The sequence below is a fragment of the Phocoena sinus genome, chromosome 6, assembly GCF_008692025.1.
Source record: "Phocoena sinus isolate mPhoSin1 chromosome 6, mPhoSin1.pri, whole genome shotgun sequence".
NCBI lineage: Eukaryota > Metazoa > Chordata > Mammalia > Artiodactyla > Phocoenidae > Phocoena > Phocoena sinus.
Window position 1 is genome coordinate 81,366,718 of NC_045768.1, and position 17,461 is coordinate 81,384,178.

Consider the following 17,461-nt stretch of genomic DNA (forward strand, 5'->3'; position numbering starts at 1 on the left):
TTTATAATAGCCAAAAAGTGGATGCAACCAAATGTCCATAAACTAATGAATGAATAAACAAAATGTGATGTATCTGCAAAATGAAATATTATTTGGAAACAAAATGCATACACACTATAACATGGATGGCCCTTGAAAACACTATGCTAAGTGAAAGAAGTCAGATACAAAAGGCCACTTACTGCATTTTTTTCTAGTTATGTGCAGTGTCCAGAACAGGCAAATTCAGAGACAGATTACTGGTTTCCAGGGGAGGGGGGAGGGGGGAAATTGGAAGTGACTGCTAATAGGCACAGGATTTCTTTTTAGGGTGATGGAAGAAATGTTCTGTAATTAGATACTGGTGATGACGGCACAAACCCATCACTACAGGGTGTCTTTTCTCCACCAGGTGATTTCTTAGGCTCTATTCTGTTTTACTTTGCAAAGGACTTAATTCAGTCAAAACCAGAGAGAGAAGTAGGAAGTTGTATACCTTAAAGATTTCGAATACAAGCTAATGGGAATCTGGCTACTATTTTCACTGCTTGCAGCTGATCCAAATTCAGAGAGAGAAGGTTCTGATCCAAATTCCAAGGCGCCAAACTGGACATTTAATCCTGTGACATCTGCTGAACCAGGCATTTCCACTGCAGAAGCTGGGATCTGAAAAAGCAAAACCATGATGTCAGCAACAGAGGTCAGAGATTCCAAGTCCCAAGGCCTACAAAGCTAACAAGCACTGGGTTCCCAAGGTATTGCGGGCAGGCCTGAGGAACAAGGAGTGAAAGGCTGAAAGGAAGGAAAAAGGAAGATGATTTTTTTTTTTAAAGAGAGAGAAAGGAACAGAGCAAAGAAAAATTAAAAAGTTAACAGGACAAAAAAAAAAAAGTTAACAGGACAATGGTCAGTGCCACCAACTGCTTCTTTGAGCAAAGAGAGGGGGGAGGATTGTGGTGAAGGATGAGTGAAGAAGAGGGGCCTCTAATGAAAGCATTACCTGGTCAACGAACCACTCATCCTCTGTCTACAAAACACAGCTAAATACGTAAGAACAGCAGGTCCTGAGTTAAATACACAAGACCATCAGATTTCCTGAGCCAGACCTGTAATTTGAATGCACAGTCCCTGTCTCTTAGCACAAACCCATTCCCTCTATATTAGCCCAGTTGCTCAGAAATGACTGAGTCCTCATAAAGCAGTAAACTATGTACTTGAAAATACCACAGGAACTAAGTGTTAAAATACGTCCATCTTTGGGACTGCGACTTCACGATGGAAGACCCACCTTAGAAGCTGGAGGTATTCGCCGCTTAGGGAGTTTGATGTGTTTAGGCTGTGGCTGGTGAGCAGACACGGCGATATTTTCGACAGTCATGCTGGGAAGCTGCAGAAGTTTGTTCACAGTGGAGGTACTGCTGTCTCTGGGTGCTGACTCTCGGAGTTTCACCTGGGAAGGAAAGGACTCCAACCCAGGAGGAGGAACAGTGACTGCCTGAGTCTGCTGCTGCTGTCGTTGGCTCAGTTGGCTAAGAACAGGGGATGGCTCAGGCTGAGATTTGAAGTCTAAGAAGGCGGGGGGGTGGGGGGCAACAATCAATCATTTAGGCACATGAGCTCACAGCTCCCTCTTCCACCAGCACGGATGCTGAAGGGTTGCTGTCATCGCTAGTTTCTCCCAACCGTCTTCTAGCTGAATCCCAAACGTGGTGTGTGCGTGTGTCTATAAGGTTTAACAACTGGTATATGATAGATTGAAAAGAACACCTGAATGGGTTTGTAGCTAATGTCTTATGCAGAGAGGAGATTCAGTTTATGCTAAAGCATATGGGGTGGGGAATAGGTGTTTTATATTAACTTCTGAAAACTATTTTATTGATTTTTTTTTCAGTAAGTAACATATGTGATATTACAAAATCTAAAAGGTACAAAAATACACATGAATGTGATGTGAATACAGATCACCCTTCCACCCCATCCCCAAATTTGATCCACAGAAGCAGACACAGTATCCAGTTTCTTGAATATCTTCAGATATACTGTTTCAGTATATATACATAGAGACACACACACACACACACACATATCTTGCTTCCTCACAAACCATTTAGTTTTCAGAGACTGTTCCACATTAACGTATAAGGTGCTACTTCATTTTTATGATTACAAAGTAATCCATCATACATAGGTATTGATTTTTAAAACCAGTACTGTACTAATAAACTTTTAGGTTTTCCAATCTCTTGCTATGAAAAACAATGCTGCAATGAATATATTTCTATGTAAGACATTTTGGTCAAGTGCAAGTATATCTGTAGGATCAATTGCTAAAATACAGCTGCTGGTTCAAAGAGTGACTATATTTTAAATTTTGACAAACACTTCAAAATTCCTATCCATAGACAGAACACAAACTTTTTAACATACTGTAATACCACACTTTTATCCTTCCTAGTTTGATTGGTGGAAAAATGGCAGAAAAGACACAAATTAAAATGATGTAAGTTTCAGGGCTTCCCTGGTGGCTCAGTGGTTGAGGATCCGCCTGCCAGTGCAGGGGACACGGGTTCGAGCCCTGGTCCGGGAAGAACCCACATGCCGCGGAGCAACTAAGCCCGTGCACCACAACTACTGAGCCCGTGCGCCGCAACAAGAGAGGCCACCGCAATGAGAAGCCGGCGCACCGCAACAAAGAGCAGCCCCCGCTCGCCGCAACTAGAGAAAGCCCACGCGCAGCAACGAAGGCCCAACGCAGCCAAAAATAAATACATTTCTTTTAAAAAATGATATGTTTGGCTAAAAATCATTGCATACACTTAAGTTTTCTTTGCCTATGAACTCTGTCCATACCCTCTCTTGACCACTTTTTACTTCGTTGTTGGTCTCCTTGATTTTTAGTTAGTTTTTATATTAAGGAAGTTAGCCCTTTGCCTATGATACAAATTTTTTTTTCATAGGTTGTCTCCCTTTTCATTTGATTATGGTGTTTCCTATCATATCTAGAAAGGTCTACCTCACACAGAGTATATAAAAATCTTCCCATGTTTTTCTCTATTATTGTTCTAGATTCATTATTTATGTTTGGGTATTTCACTCATTTGGCACTTTGCTGAAGAGTGGGAGTTAGGGATCCAACTTCATTTTCCAGCCAGTTACCAAACAGAAATAAACCATCTTTCCACCATTGAGTTGAAATGCTACCTCTGTCATATAGGATAGAGGTTGGCAATCCTTTTCTGAAAAGGACAAGACAGTAAATATTTTAGGCTCTGAAGGCCATCTGTTAGCAAATTCTCAACTCTGCCTTTGTAGATTGAAAGTAGTTACAGGAAAAACAGAAATGAATGGCTGTGGCCATTGGCTGTGTGTTCCTATAAAAGTGTACTTACACAAATGGTGGCAAATCCAGTTGAAGGTTTGCCATCCCATGACTTAATATATTTCCATCATAGATGAATCTATTTTTGGCTTGATATTAGAGGCATGTACAAAGAAGACAGGCTTTTAAAGAATATGGGAATAGCACGCTCAAATCTAAAAACTCACACCACTCATCTGTTAAGTGTGCAGAAAAAAGTTAACATACATAGGAGGCCTATAGCTGCCATCAGAAATGCCAGCTTGCAGATGGGCTCTCAGCTTCTGTCTGGGAACAGGGAATTTTGGTATGTTCTAGACAAAGGATGCCTACACTCTAACTGATAAAAGGGATTCTCTGCTCCTCGATTATTTGTACAATGTGGTTTATGTTGAATACTTGCTTTCCTTCTGGGATTCTACAATTTTGGTTTGTACTGGGTGGAGGGTGCCCATGTAACCAAGTCCCCCAGTAAAAACCTTGGGCACTGAATCTTTAGTGAATTCCTTGGTAGACACGACTTCAAACCTAGAGTAGTCTCAGGTACTTCCGTAACAGTAAACCATTTCATTCAGCAGAGAAATGTGCTTCCATGTCTCTCAATACACCCTAAACATAAACCAGACAGCTGACCCTATGGTTAAAGTAACCCCCTGCTATTGTGGCATGTGTGTGTTGGTGGGAAATGGTGGTTTAATGTCAAAAAGTCTATGGGAGTACAGCTTAGAAAACATCCAACTTACACATGATGCCTTTAAATTATAAACCACAGACATTAAGGCTTGACCAAATCATGGTGGATACATGCATGTGTTAGAATCAGAACGCAACCAGAGGATATGATTTAAGGTGTTGTCCACATTCCACCTTCTTATTCTAATAAAGCTCAAAAAATCTGTCTAGGCATTTATTCAAAGTGTTGTTTCCTTATATTTGCATGAATATTTCCATGTTTTTGTACATCTCTTCAAGGTATGTACTTACTACTAATACTAATATTAACAAATAAATGCAGGTATTTATACAATGCCAAGCTGACTGATTTACCTCAGCAACTCTGCAGAAGTTCTACTAAAAAAGAAATATGTCTGGTCAAATCCACATTAGTGTGCAAAAGTCAACCTGCTCTGCTAATGTTCGGCATGTCCTCACTAGGGGCAAACCACCACACTTACCAAAATACACTTACCAAAATGACTAAGGACTGAGGACTGGGATGCTGAGGGCTTGAGGTCCCAAGAAGAAGCGGTTGTGGGAGGACCTGTATTATTCTGCTGTGAACTTGGGGTGGTGGTAAACTGGCCCAAACTTGGAGCTTCCAACTGGTCCAAAATCTGGGAGCTGGTGATGTTTGCCATTTTGGAAGGTGCGAGCTCTCCAAATCCTGAACCAAGGACGGATGACTTTAAAGGGAAAGAAAAGCAAAAGTCCTCAGCGATACAGAATTTCTACAACAGGCTCTAAAACACGCCATGTATTTTCACAAGGATTTAAAAAATTATAACCTAAAACATTCTGAATTAGTAAAAATCATCTGAGTGAATACTACATGAAAACATTACAAGATCTGACTACATAAATCCAACAGTCCTTCCTGATTCTGATATAAGAGGTTAGAGGGGGGCTTCCCTGGTGGTGCAGTGGTTAAGAATCCACCTGCCAATGCAGGGGACACGCGTTCGATCCCTGGTCCGGGAAGATCCCACACACCGTGGAACAACTAAGCCTGTGAGCCACAACTACTGAGCCCACGTGCCACAACTACTGAAGCCCGCGTACCTAGAGCCCATGCTCCACAACAAGAAAAGCCCGTGCATTGCAACGAAGAGTAGCCCCCGCTCACGGCAACTAGAGAAAGCCCGTGCGCAGCAACAAAGACCCAACGCAGCCAAAAATAAATAAATAAATAATTTTTAAAAAGAGGTTAGAGGGAAGGGGAATATTTGCCCTAGACTTTTTTTTTTTTTTGCTATACATGGGCCTCTCACTGTTGTGGCCTCTTCCGTTGTGGAGCACAGGCTCCGGACGAGCAGGCTTAGCGGCCATGGCTCACGGGCCCAGCCGCTCCGCGCCATGTGGGGTCTTCCCGGACTGGGGCACGAACCCATGTCCTCTGCATCAGCAGGCAGACTCTCAACCACTGCGCCACCAGGGAAGCCCTGCCCTAGACTTTAAGAAACTGATTTTTATTTAAAAAGTGATGTCACAAGTTCACAAACACAATACTACTTTTTTTTAAAGTAAAGAGAAATACCATGAATAAAATGACAGAGACAAGCCTGAAAAACAAAATACAGTCTTTAACTTTTTAATGTTTTTAATAGGTTTAGTCACAGAGAGATCAGCCATCGGGTCACCCGGCAAGATCAGACGCAGGTCACAGTACTTACTTAAACGTTTGTATTCTAAAATCAGATATGAATTACATAGGTGGTATTTGTGTATTGAGCAGATTCCCTAGACACTGCTGTGTTTATTTCAAGGTGTTTAGATGACTAACTACACCAAATACGCTCCCAATGTGAATGAAAGCCTATGACTAGACAACATACAGTTGCAGATCAACTGCATTTTTACTTATCACGATCATTCAGTTTCTGGAAAGGTTAAGTCCTTTGTCAAAAATAACTTTGCAGGGACTTCCCTGGCATTCCAGTGGTTAAGATTCTATGCTTCCACTACAGGGGGGCACAGGTTCGATCCCTGGTTGGGGAACTAAGATCCCACATGCCGTGTAGTGTGGTCAATAAATAAATAAGTAAACAAGCAAACATTAAAAAAATTTTTTTAAAAACCCTTTCCATATCCATCTTAAAGGTTAAAAATAGAAATGATTTGCATTTCATCAAGAGGTCAGATCTAGAGAGCAGAATTATTTCTGCTATCAATTCCCAAAGGCATGGACTATCTATCCCAGTTGTTCTAAAGATATCCAAATTCTCCAAAACTAGGCTGTCGGCAATTATTGCACATCAAACACAGAATCTGCTTCTATTAGAAAGCTGTGCTAACATTACCTATTGCTACTCCTGATTCTGTGCTCATGCTGCCCGCTACACTACTCTTATGTTGCTATAAATCCGCCAAAACCCAGCTCAAGCCTACTTGCTCAATAAAGGCTTCTTGGATGATGCTTCTATTCTTTCTCTGTTTTCTTACCTAATCTCTATCCTGTTTCAGCATTTAATCTTAACGCACTTGCTGTGTGTTTCACAACACGATGACATCACTGCATCAATGACTAGCACCTTGCTTTCGGTAACGCTTAGCACAGGACTTTAATTCCACCTACGCATTTCGATCAATGGGGGCAGTTTACAAATGTGTCTGTTGGTACACTTGCGCACATGCACTCACATATACATAAGCACACACAAGTGCCCAAGCCCAAAGATTCTGACTGGTCTTGTGTAGAATCTGGTATAATTTTATTATTATTATCATTAATGTTGCTATTAACTAAAGTTTTCCAATGATTATAAAAGTATAGTAGGGTTGGAACTTCCCTGGTAGTCCAGTGGTATAAGAATTCGCCTTCCAATGCAGGGGACACTTAATTCCTGGTTGCGGAACTAAGATCCCACATGCTGTGGGGCTACTAAGCCTGCGCGCTCTAGAGCCCACACGCCACAACTAGAGAAAAGCCCGTGCACTGCAATGAAAGATGCTGCATGCTGCAATGAAGATCCCGTGTGCCGCAGCTCAGACCCAATGTAGCCAAATAAATATTTTTTTTTAAAAAAAAAAATACAGTAGGGTTGAGAACCACTGCTCTAATATGCTAAACAAACAATTCTTACTCCAGTTTCTCAAGATGTTGTCCACAACAAAAAGCAACATACCTAGGGGATGCTGTAAAAAACAGAAACAAAATCAAAAACTCAACTCACGTCTTATCTACGCTCTCAGTGGCCTGACTATGATTCCAGCAAGTCAGCAAGGACATCACATCAGTATACCAGTGGCAGATGGAGGAAAGAAATTGGATGGTTCAATCAAACTCAGGGGTATTACTGGGCCCTCTCAAAACAGAGACAGCACCCTGCCTTGGGCCTGTCCGACTTCAAGCACTGATACCCTCTCAAACACTATCAACAATGGCACTAAAAATGTCAAGTTCCCAAGCCAGTTATACTTGACATGACATGACTATGTAGAGTAGAAGACAGCAATGAAAAGTTTACATATTCAATTCTCCAATTTTTTAGGGAACAGCAAAGGATTTTGAGTCAAGTGGGAGAGGGTGATTATCATATATCGTATTCATAAGAAATTCCATTTCAACTGTAGATTTCAGGTAGGACACAGCAAAGAATGAACCAAAGTAATTGTCACTAGGGAAAGCTGTGGATCTGTGTTTATAGTCCTTCCAACCTCCCCTCTGCCAACTCAGAACTGCCCACACTTGGATAGGGACTTGAGTTCACCATTCTGCAGCTACATTCTTTCACGTTCTATGCTCTTTTATTCCCATCACCTATCTTCATATGCTTCACTAAAGGTTCCTGAACTTCTTTCTGATGGGAGTTTAATTCTTATGGGAGCCAGAGTCATATATGCAGCAACAGATGACACTGTTCCATTGAAAACGCATTTAAATTTTTAAGGGCCTCTACTACATATTTTTTTGGAATAACAAATAAAAATGAAAAAAAGATAAGAACCTAGCAGACCTAGAAAAAACTGTTCCTGCATATTAGCAAGCCAATACTCACAAACATTAGCATTTAAGTAAACTGGAAAACAAATGAAAATTTAACATCTTAAGTACAGAGACAGACTTTGAAACAAAATCCAAGAGAAAAAAATCATTAGTAAGAAGGATGCCTAACTAAATGATTATAACTAAACTAATTCATAATTCAATGAATCATAAAGAAGTATTTTTATCTTCATCCAGAAAACTCAGTAGTTGAATTCCACATGGCATCATCAGATATGTGCTTGGAAATTATAACATCATTGTTTTCTGGACTGAGATCTAGTGTAGAAACTTTTATATGTAAAAAATAACCATAAGGCATGTGTCATTCTAGAATACATTTGCTCATGGGTACATTCCTTAAAATCCCATACTGAAATAAAAGTGAGTTACCAGACTCTGAGGTGGATAGGGATTGACAGCAGTGGAGCTGCCAGTCCCTTGTGCCATCTGACTGTTGTGCTGAGAATTTGTGAAGACAAGGGCTTGGCCAAAGCCCTGCTGTTGGGAAGTTTCAAAGGAGTTGACTTCTGAGGCTTGACTGTGAGGAACAGGCTTCTGGAGCAAGGCTACCAGATCAACACTAAGCAGACAAAAAACAAATGAAGAATGAGTCACAGGCAAATCTCACCAAAAAAATGAATTTGAGAAGGGAGTCAATATTAAGTAATAAGTTCATGCTAAAAATAATCCCAGTGACGAAAACCCTTGGAAACTGGAGTTTAAGGGAGCCAAAAGCAGGGAATCAATCATCCGCCACACACTCTTCCTCCCCAAAAAGGCATACCAAGCCACAGAGAGTGAAACAGGGCTTTGCAGAGAAGAGAAACGAAAAGGTGCATTAAGATGTTTCCACAGAAATGGCACAATGACAACTGATTTAAAAACCTGGAGCAACTGAGTACACTTAAACAGTTCTCTCAAGTTTGGCTTGTTTCCTTTAGAATATTTGGCTCCCTTTACCACTTGAAACCAGTTTCTCTTAAACTTCCCTAAAGGAGAGTGAATCCATATTTTTGAGGAATGAGGACCAAAGCCGTACTAGACCACTGAAGCAGTCTGACATTTATCATAAATATTCCTATAAGTTCTGCATTCTATCCAATAATATATTTACATTTATATAAATCTCATATAATTTCTCTCTTAAATATTTAGGAAAAAATGCACAATGTATTAACAAATACTCTGTTAACTAGGATTCTTATAATGTCCCCAGAAAGACAGAGATCCAAATTTGAGAATCATGGTCTTAAAACCTGAAAGCATGAGGAAGAAGTGATCTTCCAAGTAATATACTACTTGACATGGGAATGAGCCACTAATTTCTCCACAGGATGACCTAACATGATAATTTGCTCCATTAAATCTTTTTAAAGGCCAGTTCCCAGGCAGTTCTCCTAACGGAAACTCTCACCATGCCAGTGAGGCAGATTCTGGAAGGTCAAATAATTCAAAACTCACTTGTGATGTATAGCAAAGTTCCTAGGCCGAAGTTTCTCTCCTTATCCACTACCAACTCTCATGTTCCCATAACCGGATTGAAGTTATGGGATCTAGTATTTTGGACCCCAAGTTAATGTTCTAACTTATGACAGCCTAATTCTAGGGATACAAATCCATGGTGGTTATATTACATATGACCCATCTTAAAAGTTCCATTACTAAAAAAACCAGAACCAAGTTCGATTCCAAAAGATTGATAAGACATATGCATGAAAAACAGTCCAGCACTGTCTTCTGAAAAATAACCATTGAAAAGGTCCATTTCTTATTTTTTAAATGAAAACGATCCTATCAAATTCATTGAGTAATAAATACAATGCAGAAGTTATATCCGTTTAAGGAGAAATTCTGAGCAATTCACAGAATATATTGCAAGACATAACCTTTGATCATTTTTACTTCCCTATAATGAAGTCTTATAACCATCACATTTAGCAAGAGATTGAGCATGTTGGGCTCAAAACTGTCTTCAATGCTCAGATGTCATATATATCAAGGCTCTCATCCTTCTAGATCACTGCATTTTGAAACCATAATCAAAGGTTTTTAGGATGCAAATAAATGCTTTTCAATAATTCAATTCTGCACACATTCTAACAACGTTTCTATTACCCCAAAAGCTCCTTCCTTTTCTGTAATCCATGAAATCAGGAGATTAAAACTAGTAGAACCCATATAAAATGAGAAGTTTGTACTACCCTGAGATCTAAATAAATGGTATTATATGAAGAAACCAAAGGATAGTTCTGTTAAGTTTATTTGTCAAAAACAGTATGCTTACAAAAGTAAAAAAAGAACCATTAAATAGATTTAACATTATCTCTGTCACAAATTCTAACACAAACATAATCGCTATTTTAATTCATCACTGATCACAACAAATTAGGAAATGATGGAGGCTCTGTCAGCTCACCAAGTAAGTTAGGGATAAAATAAAAGTCTCACACAAAAAGGAGAAAAAACAGAAAGAGAGTCAAGAAAAGGGTAAAAATAGAAAGAGATCTGAGGAAGAAAACAACTCTCCTGAGGCAAGAAATTTCAATTATGCTTTGACTGAAAAACAAAAGGTGGGGGAAAGCGTTTACCTTTGCCCAGGTGTGACAAGGTGCTCTGCTGCAGCAGATGAGGAAGTGAAGACCTTTGTTTCAGAAAGCTGTTATGAAAGGATTAAAAATATTTTAATCTTATTTTCATCTTTATTTTAATCAAAATGTATCAAATTCCTGACAATTTTTAGTCACTGGTACTCTTATTCTAGTTCACCCAAAAGGTCGTCAAAGGAAAAGAAACATACAAGTGATTATGGCACATAATTTTCTTATGGTGAAGATAAATCTAGATTGATAATCCCACAAAAGAATTCCACATCAGCGAAACAAGAAAGTGAAGTAGTAAAGCCAGACCCTTGTGCCATAGTTCAAGTCCCAGTTTCACTATTCTACTTCACATTATATAAAATGAGAACACCAATAAAAACCACCACTAATGTTACTATAAACTCCAAAAAGGAGTAGGAAAGTTTGAAAAGGCAAAATAATTGACGTTCTCTTTCCCCAAACACAGATGGTTTTAGTATTTTGTTTATTAGTAATAGGTTTACTAGTCATAGATTTCCTTACTGTTTTTATCAAAATAATTTTATTGAGGTATAACACATACAATAACTGTGAATATTCAAACCGAATAACTGAATGAGTTGTGTCATATGTATACTCCATGAGACCATCACCAAATCAAGACAATGAACGTATCTATTACCCTAAAAGTTTGCTCCTGTCCCTGTGTAATCAATTCCTCGAGCACTCACTTTCGTCCCCAGGCAACCACTGGTATTTTTTCTGTCACTACAGATTAGGCTGTATTTTCCAGAATTTTGAGTGGAATTTTTTAAAACATACAGTCTTTTTTGTCTGACTTTTTTTTTTTTTTTTTTTTTTTTTTTTTTTATGCGTTACGCGGGCCTCTCACTGTTGTGGCCTCTCCCGTTGCGGAGGACAGGCTCCGGACGCGCAGGCTCAGCGGCCATGGCTCACGGGCCCAGCCGCTCCGCGGCATGTGGGATCCTCCCAGACCGGGGCACGAACCCGTGTCCCCTGCACCGGCAGGCGGACTCTCAACCACTGCGCCACCAGGGAAGCCCTGTCTGACTTTTTTGACTCAATATAATTGTGTTGAGATTCATGCATATTGTTTTAAGGTGCTTTTAAGGCACACAGGATAACATTTCTTGAAACCTCAATTGACATTGTTGAAAGGCAGACTCTTTTTATGTTTCCAAAGTGGGGCATGGGCTTTTAAAGGCCGATTTTGTTGATCTAATGACATAATGTGAAAAATTAATGAAAATGCTATTCGAAGACTGCTGTAATTCTTAACAATGCTAAATGTCTCAGAACTCTGAAACCCAGCATAAAATCAGACTTCCTAAGACACTGATATTAAGGCAGGGGCAGAGCAGACAGTAGATGTTCATTCTCCATAAAAACAAAAGTGCTGAACTGATTATACTGTTTCAACAAGAAAGGCTTATGCTATGCTGCACCCTAATCCAAGGTAGTATCTTAAGAATTCTAAGGAATCCATTTTTGCCTTAAAGAATCTTACAAATTAAATTAAGACAAAGAGAGAAGCAATTAAGGAGTAATTCTATTAAAAGTAACAATAGAGTAGATTTAAAGCCTTGAAAATATTAAGTTCAAGGAAAATGAGAACTACATTTATCACTGAAATCCTATCTAACCTGGTAGAGTACAGAAAATTGCAGTTTTCTTCTCCTAAGCTCTAGAAGGAATTTAGGATTTGCATTTTAAATTACTCACCTTTCAATCACCATTACTTTGTATATGTCAGAAAACTTTGAAGTAATTTTGATATTTCCTGAGAAAAGAAGATGCCCAAATTCCCTACTGTAATTCTTTTCAGTAATTATATTGTGATTCAATATGGTCTATACAGCAGAATATTACTGTCTATATGTGTGTACATTTGAACTACTTGTTAGCAGATTTACATCATAAGACCTCATCTGAAGCACAGAAAAATCCCATCAGTTAGGCATGACAGTTATTATGATATTCATTTTGGGGATGAAAAATAGGAGACTCAGAAAGGAAAGATGCCTCATCTGAGGTCAACAGGTCAACCCAGCTAGAATCTGAATACGGGTCATCTGCCCTCTGACAGCCTGTTGACTTTCTAACCTGCCTACTGACCCAGACAACAGGCAAGGAGATCTAAAGCTTTTAGCTCTGGAAGCCTTTTTTTCTCCCAACAAACTCTTAGCAAAAATTCTAGTAACACAAAACATTTAAAAGTAGGACAGCTCTGTTTGAAATAAGGTATGGTGTCCACAGGCTGCTCACTCTCACTTCCTATCATCGCTGGTACCATCCCTCCACTGATTCTAATAGCCACCCATCTAGCTCAGTCTCCTCAGATTACAGGTAACAGAGAGCCCGCTGACATCATACCCCAAGGACTTATGGTTAGTATGCAGTAGAAGAAAATAAAAACCCCTAAATTTCCCAAATTCCAATCAAATGAGCATCTTTCTTTTTCATGCCCTACCCAGCTCATTCCCTAACAAGTCAGATAAAATAGTGCTAAAAAGAAAGAAAGCACAAGTGCACTTTTGTTTCTTTTTAAAAAATGTTTGTGAGTACAAAATGGGGAGAGGGGGAATAATCTCAAAAAGAAAAATAAAATCTCAAAGTCTGGATCACTTTATGCAATTGTGAAGGTCAATACTTGTAAACCCTTTATTCTCTCCCTTCCAATGTCAGCTGTAACTCTCTAACATGTACATACTTTTGTTCTGGGCCTTAAGAGTGAAACAGAAAAATAGTTAAGATATCTTATGCTGAACATAGAACCGAGAGACCAACACTACCCAGAAGCTAGTACAGTATATTCAAAAAGGTCTGTGGAGTAAATGAATACAAAAAGAGCCATCTAGTTGAAAAGGGAATTGGTTGGGCCTAGAACCAGAATGATTTATTCAGGTTAATTTCAACTATAAACCCCAAACATAGACTGTCTCCTTTAATAAAAAGGTTATAAAGAGTAAGTATCATTCACAGGCCAGGATAATAGTATCAGCTAGTTATCAGGCCAAATAAAACAAAGATAGAGAAAAAAATGATGTCACTCCTACTTAACACCTGGTCTTTTTTTTTTCGGGCCACACCACGTGGCATGTGGGATCTTAGTTCCCTGACCAGGGGTTGAACCTGTGCCCCCTGCATTGGAGGCACAGAGTCTTAACCACTGGACCGCCAGGGAAGCCCCAACACCTGGTCATCTTTAAACGGTTGCTTTAAAACCAAGTTTGGCAAAAACCTGAAAACACCAACTTCCTTCTGAGAAGCATCTGCTAAAAAAAACATGGTAATCACAGAAGTCTGTGATTGTAAGTGTAAACACTTACATCTTCAGTCCAGTCTTCCGTTGTCCACTCGTCCACAGAATTCTTCCAGGCCCCTGTTGACAATCACAGTTTACACCACAAAGTCAAATAATGTCTGATTCCAAGTGGCTCTTTATTGTGTACGGCACAAGATATATCACATATACCATTAGCAATATAGTTTACAATCCAAGAAATATGAGGCTCTTAATCTATCTCAAGAAAATCAGTCATGTTTTCAAATGCAAGTTGGTTAAGTACTATCCACAAAAACTCAAAAGCAATGTCTCAGATTGCTTTTGGATGATATCCAAGCAATTCTGCCTTAAGAAAGAAAGTATGGCACAGCACAAACAAATATGTTTAACAAGGAGCTCCTTATGATATATATTATTTAAAAGAGAACACAATTCAGTATAAGGCAGCTCTGCTTTGGGCCCTCATTTCAGGTGGATTGTCAAATTTAGAGAAGTATGCTTTTCTTTTTTTCTTGGCTGTATTGGGTCTTCGTTGCTGTGCGCAGGCTTTGTTGTGGTGAGCAGGGGCTACTCTTCTCATTGCAGTGGGCTCTCTTGTTGTGGAGCACGCGGGCTCTGTAGTTGCAGCATATGGGCCCTAGAGCGCCTGGGCTCAGTAGTTGTGGCTCATGGGCTCTAGAGCACAGGCTCAGAGCAGATTCTTAACCACCGTGCCATCAGGAAAGACCCGAGAAGTATGCTTTTTATATTAGTTCCACTGTATGGTTTCCTAATAGGTCTCCAGCAAAGCTAAACATCAGTCCTATTCATATAAAGTCTGCGGCTATTAACTCCTGATAAGCAGGTACAGAAAATGTGCTCAAACAGTTCTTACAGAACAATCATTTATATATAAAACAATTAAATGCTTTAAAGAAAAGCATATGAGTTCAGATATGCTGACACTAGTGCTTAGCGATTCTGTATAAGTATATTCCCATTATTTTATTTTATTTTATTTTATTTTTGTATTTTTTTGCGGTACGCGGGCCTCTTACTGCACAGGCTCCGGACGCACAGGCTCAGCGGCCATGGCTCACGGGCCCAGCTGCTCCGCGGCATGTGTGATCTTCCCAGACCGGGGCACGAACCCGCGTCCCCTGCATCGGCAGGCAGACTCTCAACCACTGCGCCACCAGGGAAGCCCTCCCATTATTTTAAAGCATACGTGCAAACACATACCCAAATAAAATGCTTTTAAAAGGAAGCACACCAAGATACTAACTATAACCACCATCATGAAGTGGGACTGTGAATGTTTTCAGTTCCTTCAATGGGAAGAAATAAGTTGAGCATCTGACTTACAATGAGGTTTGTGTGTGGGAAAAGGAAGGGCATACCCCTGAAGGAAAAAGGCAGATGAACAGATCTAACTTCCTTGGAATCATGTCAATAACCTAATAACTAAACTGATGGTGTCACCTAAGAAAAGAGTCCTTTTCTATGGAATGCTTTCAATAGGATGTCCCTAATTTGAGATTGATCATGGCAAATGAAAGTAGAATCTATAGATTTATGGAGCATGGCTCCTTGTAAAATACCACCCCAGATATGCTACTCTGTGATTATAAAACGGAGATGTTTCAAACCTAAAAACATTCTCTATTGTGTGAGAAACCTACACACACCACTTAGAGACTTCACCTATACTGTGGATCACAGGGCATATGCATTGCAGGGAAGAACTCCCTGCTTTTCTGTCCCTCTCAAATACATGTATCCTTGAAATAACAGTAAAGCTTGATAGATAAAGGCTTCTATATATATATATTTTTTTTTTTTTTTTTTTTTTTCTTTTTGGTACGCGGGCCTCTCACTGCCGTGGCCCCTCCCGCCACGGAGCACAGGCTCCGGACACACAGGCTCAGCGGCCATGGCCCACGGGCCCAGCCTCTCCGCGGCACGCGGGATCCTCCCGGACCGGGGCACGAACCCGCGTCCCCTGCATCGGCAGGCGGACTCCCAACCACTGCGCCACCAGGGAAGCCCAAGGTTTCAATATTTTTAAAAATAAATTTATTTATTTACTTTTGGCTGCATTTGGTCTTCATTACTGTGCGTGGGTTTTCTCTAGTTGTGGCGAGCGGGGGCTACTCTTCATTGCAGTGCATGGGCTTCTCATTGCGGGGGCTTCTCTTGCTGCGGAGCACGGGCTCTAGGCACACGGGTTTCAGTAGTTGTGGCACACAGGCTCAGTAGTTGTGGCTCGCAGACTCTAGAGTGCCAGCTCAGTAGTTGTGGCGCACAGGCTTAGTTGCTCCGCAGCATGTGGGATCTTCCCGGACCAGGGCTCGAACCCGTGTCCCCTGCATTGGCAGGCGGATTCTTAACCACTGTTCTAGCAGGGAAGTCCCAGGTTTCAATATCTGAACTGACAATCTGATCCTTTGTTTTGGCTAATTTATCATATCTTTAAATGGTTTCCATAATTTCTCCAGAAATGTCACAAAACAACTATCAACTTATGTGCCCCCAAAACATCTCTATGAATTAAAATATTTTCATAAACGAAAGCAGAAAAACGTAATAATTTAAGTGAAGAAACACAAGGTTCAATTAGTCCCAGTCAGAAATCAGTACTGGAACCTGGATCTCCAGACCCCTGCACAGGCCTCTTAGCACACTGTACGCAAAGCTAACTGAATCCAACACAAGCCATCCACCTATAATTCAATATCACCTTCCTTTCTTAAGTACTAACTAGTGCCTTTCTTAAGTACTTATACATAATCTCCAACCTTTTACTATATTTCCTTCCAGACTTTTGTCTAAGTACACGCATAGTTTTAAAAGTTTACAAGTGGACTAATTTCAAAGATGGCCGGTACATAGTGGTCTTGGTGCCACCTCCATCCAACTTACCCTGTGTTCATGCTGTCAAATTCATCATAGGAGACACTACTCTAAAGACTACAAATTCTATAAAAAGCTGAGGCTCATTCTAAGCAGATTTAGGAACACTCTAGTCAAGAAATAGAAAAAGCCTCAAAAGTCATTCATAAAACTTTCACCTTCAAAGCAACTAAGATTATAACAGGAAACAATTTATGATGAATTTTCCTTAGGAAGCTTTCATCATCAACCAACTAATCCTGGGTTAAAAGCCTACATGTAAAGAAAGCATGATGCTAGGTATCAAAGTCATATCTCACTGAAAAGACAAGTAAAAATTTAGGGAGTGATCAGGGTAGTATATTACTGAATGATATATAAATTACATGAATCTGATTAATACACTGGAAATTTACAGGATGAAAAAGTTATGGAAAGCTAAAATGCTAAGAGAAACTTTATGGGGAAGATGAATCACAGCAAAAACCTTGAAGGCTGGAAAATATCTGAACAGATATTTAAGAAGGGATATTCGGGACTTCCCTGGTGGTTCAGTGGTTAGACTCTGTGCTCCCAATGCAGGAGGCCCAGGTTTGATTCCTGGTCAGAGAACTAGATCCCTCATGCCTCAGCTAAGAGTCCGAATGCCACAACTAAGACCT

The 17,461-nt window shown here is 40.0% G+C and overlaps 1 protein-coding gene and 1 non-coding gene across 14 annotated transcripts in view; both read right to left on the reverse strand.

Annotated features, from left to right (window-relative positions):
• UBAP2 (ubiquitin associated protein 2) overlaps positions 1–17,461 on the reverse strand; it is a 128,759-nt gene that overhangs the window by 22,538 nt on the left and 88,760 nt on the right. For all 13 annotated transcript variants that reach the window (XM_032636071.1, XM_032636079.1, XM_032636070.1 and 10 more), the window contains 6 exons: positions 13,972–14,024; positions 10,631–10,698; positions 8,433–8,622; positions 4,527–4,740; positions 1,268–1,545; positions 476–645 (listed from right to left, as the gene is read on the reverse strand). In XM_032636071.1, the coding sequence (XP_032491962.1) occupies positions 476–645; positions 1,268–1,545; positions 4,527–4,740; positions 8,433–8,622; positions 10,631–10,698; positions 13,972–14,024 (973 nt within the window). The remainder of the gene's footprint in view (positions 1–475; positions 646–1,267; positions 1,546–4,526; positions 4,741–8,432; positions 8,623–10,630; positions 10,699–13,971; positions 14,025–17,461) is intronic.
• LOC116756197 lies at positions 8,232–8,312 on the reverse strand. The gene has a single exon (XR_004350566.1). It is a non-coding gene; the product is annotated as a small nucleolar RNA SNORD121A (small nucleolar RNA).